Here is a 2,786-nt window from a genome sequence, read left to right as displayed (position 1 = left end):
CAGCAGGGGCACACCGTGGAGGTCCCCGAGAAAGACCTCACTGACAAGGTACACACACACAATTATACACAAGCACAGACACATGGTACAGACACACACACACTACAGGCTGACAAGGTAAACAAACTCAGAGGCAGACAGACAGACACCATAGAGAGACAGACAGAGAGGGAGACAGCAGGTCAGCTACCAGAGGAACCGCTACGGTCAGCAGAGCCATACGGTGGAGAAAGACCTCACTGACGAGGTACACGCACGCATGGAAGGGAGGGTTAAAGCAACCACTAGTTCAGGTGAATTAGTAAGTTACATGTGACATCCATCCATAATGTTTTTATGATTGACTGATTCATAGAGTTACTGAAATGGTTGACCTTCTTCTTTGAGCAGATGTTTAACTGGTGGAGCAGTTATCATTTTGAAGGATACAAGCTCTTATACCATGTAGTGTTACAGTACTGAAAAAAAGGTCATTCCACTGATGGTCTACTGTTACCACCAAGTAATTAAATTAAAATAGCTGCTTGATTTTCTTCATGATAAATAACAAAATAATATTTTTTTTCCCTCCCCCAGGCTCGTCAGATCAACATCCACAACCTGACAGCGTTCTACGACAGTGACGTGTTCAGATCCAACCGCTTCAGTCACGACGGCAAGAAGAAACTCATCCTGCAGCAGTTCTAAAGTCCTCTGTCTACGCACTGTCCTTTATCATCTTCACAACGCTTTATCAACTGTATCTCACAACCCCAGACAGACAGACAGACAGACAGGCAGGCAGGCAGACAGACAGACAGACAGGCAGACAGACACACACAGACAGACAGATACTTTGAAATAAATTTAAAAAAAGGAGAAAAAAAGTACCTGGGTTTTCATTCATGTTGGTAGTTTCTCATCGTAGTTTCGCTGAAGGTAGAAGGTTGTAGAAGTTGTTCTGAAGTCCTATCATCATCATCTTTATCATTAACACACCATGAACTACAGTGTATCTCACTGCCTGACACTGTCTTCTGGGCGGCCTCAGTCTGCATACTATCACTGCCTGACACTGTCATCTGGGAGGCCTCAGTCTGCATACTATCCTTTATCATCTCCATAACGCTTTAGCAACTATATCTTGTGGTTCAAAATTGCTTATTTTGACACAAGGTGATTTTGACAACAAGCGTTCTCCAGAATCACTGACTGCACCTTTTTTTTTAGGATGGTTTTCGGCCTATATATGAGGCTGTATCAAGTTTGTCTAGAAGATGGTCAGAATGGGGGAAAATACAGCAGAAAATCTCCACAGAATTATTTTTTTTTTGTTCTGGGATTACATGCTGTTAAGAAGAATTGAACATTCCTAGTATCAGTGAGATAAAAGATGATGAAATGGCTAGTAATCCAGTGTTGTTCTACTGGATTATTTGGGCGTAAATAACGACCCTACTGTCGGGGCTGATTGTAAATAAATGTACATTTTTCTACGTCCGTGTTGTTGAAGAAAATCTGAATAATTGTTTCACTTCAATTTATTTTGTAGCGTTTCACAGATTCAGATTTTTGTTTTTCAAGATTCTTGTTAAAGGCCTACTTCACCGGTTTGAATATGAAGGTGTATTGAATTCTGAGATCCTATGTAGTATAAATGTGCAGAAAAAAATTAAAATCGGTTCATCCTAGCCTGAGAAAAGGCAGAAAGAGTGTTTTTTTTAACCCTATATTTCTCTTTCTCGTGACATCACAGAAAGAGAAATATAGGGTTAAAAAAAACTTACTTTGTAAATATTACTGTGATGTCACAGTAAAAGACCATTTGAACCGATTTCAATTTTTTTCGCACATTTATACTTCATAGATCTCAGAATTCAATACACCTTCATATTCAAACCGGTGAAGTAGGCCTTTAAAGTCAGAAAATAAAAAATAAAATAAATGAGTCGATGTTATACAAGAAAGAAGTTAAAATAAAGATGTGTTTGTAATGATGCATTCACTTGCATCGTTGGTCTGTTCTGATAATAAACATGTATTTGCTAAAAAAAAAAAATAGCTGTTTTTTGTCTTAGTTTTCTTTTATAACACTGAGTTACATCTGTAATATTTCTGCAGCCTGTGCTGTACATTACTGACCAGGTTTTTTTTTTTAATTTTCAGTATAAGTTTAATTTATTTCTATAGCACATTTAAAAACATCAGTTGACCAAAGAGCTGTACAATATACCATACAAAACAATATATAAGATACATGAGGGAAAATGAGAAAAAAACTTGTATAATTCTATGTATTGTGATACTGAACAGATTTTATCATCCCCCTCCCTCCCCATTTACTATCACTTAGGACATCTCCCTTGTATTGAGATCCTAAATCGTATGGTATTGTCTAACGAACAGGACTGTGGCTCAGTTGGTAGAGCGGGTCGGCCGATGATCAAAGGGTTGGAGGTTCGATCCCCGCCCTGCCACCTGTGTCATAGTTGTTGTGTCCTTGGGCGAGACACTTCACCCAACTTGCCTCGTGTGAATGTCGATAGTTAGCCTGCTGCTATCGGTGTATGAATGTGTGTGTGTGAATGGTAACGTGGAAAAGGAAAACAGGTCTCCCTTGAAAAAGAGTCTTCGGTCTCAATGGGATTTACCTGTAGAAATAAAGGTTAAAAAAAAAAAAGACTGCAAGGTTTATTGCAGTAAGTATTTTGAATATTACTAACTTTAATTCAGGAGTGATCATTTATTTTATGTATGGGCTCCTTTCATAACACTCAAGTACACCTGGAGGTTAAAACAAGCAACAA

General features: G+C 38.5%; 1 protein-coding gene across 1 annotated transcript in view; it reads left to right on the top strand.

Annotated features, from left to right (window-relative positions):
* Nucleotides 1-2,017, top strand: part of mcm2 (minichromosome maintenance complex component 2) — a 19,575-nt gene extending 17,558 nt beyond the window's left edge. Inside the window, exons 16-17 of the mRNA XM_080025859.1 lie at nucleotides 4-48; nucleotides 577-2,017. Of these exons, the coding sequence (XP_079881985.1) occupies nucleotides 4-48; nucleotides 577-687 (156 nt within the window). The 3' untranslated portion in view covers nucleotides 688-2,017. The remainder of the gene's footprint in view (nucleotides 1-3; nucleotides 49-576) is intronic.
* The last annotated feature ends 769 nt before the right edge of the window (nucleotides 2,018-2,786 follow it).

Source organism: Ammodytes marinus (assembly GCF_949987685.1).
Source record: "Ammodytes marinus genome assembly, chromosome: 4".
NCBI classification, from domain to species: domain Eukaryota; kingdom Metazoa; phylum Chordata; class Actinopteri; order Uranoscopiformes; family Ammodytidae; genus Ammodytes; species Ammodytes marinus.
Note: the sequence above shows the minus strand (reverse complement) of the source record. Positions and strands in the feature narration are given on the sequence as shown.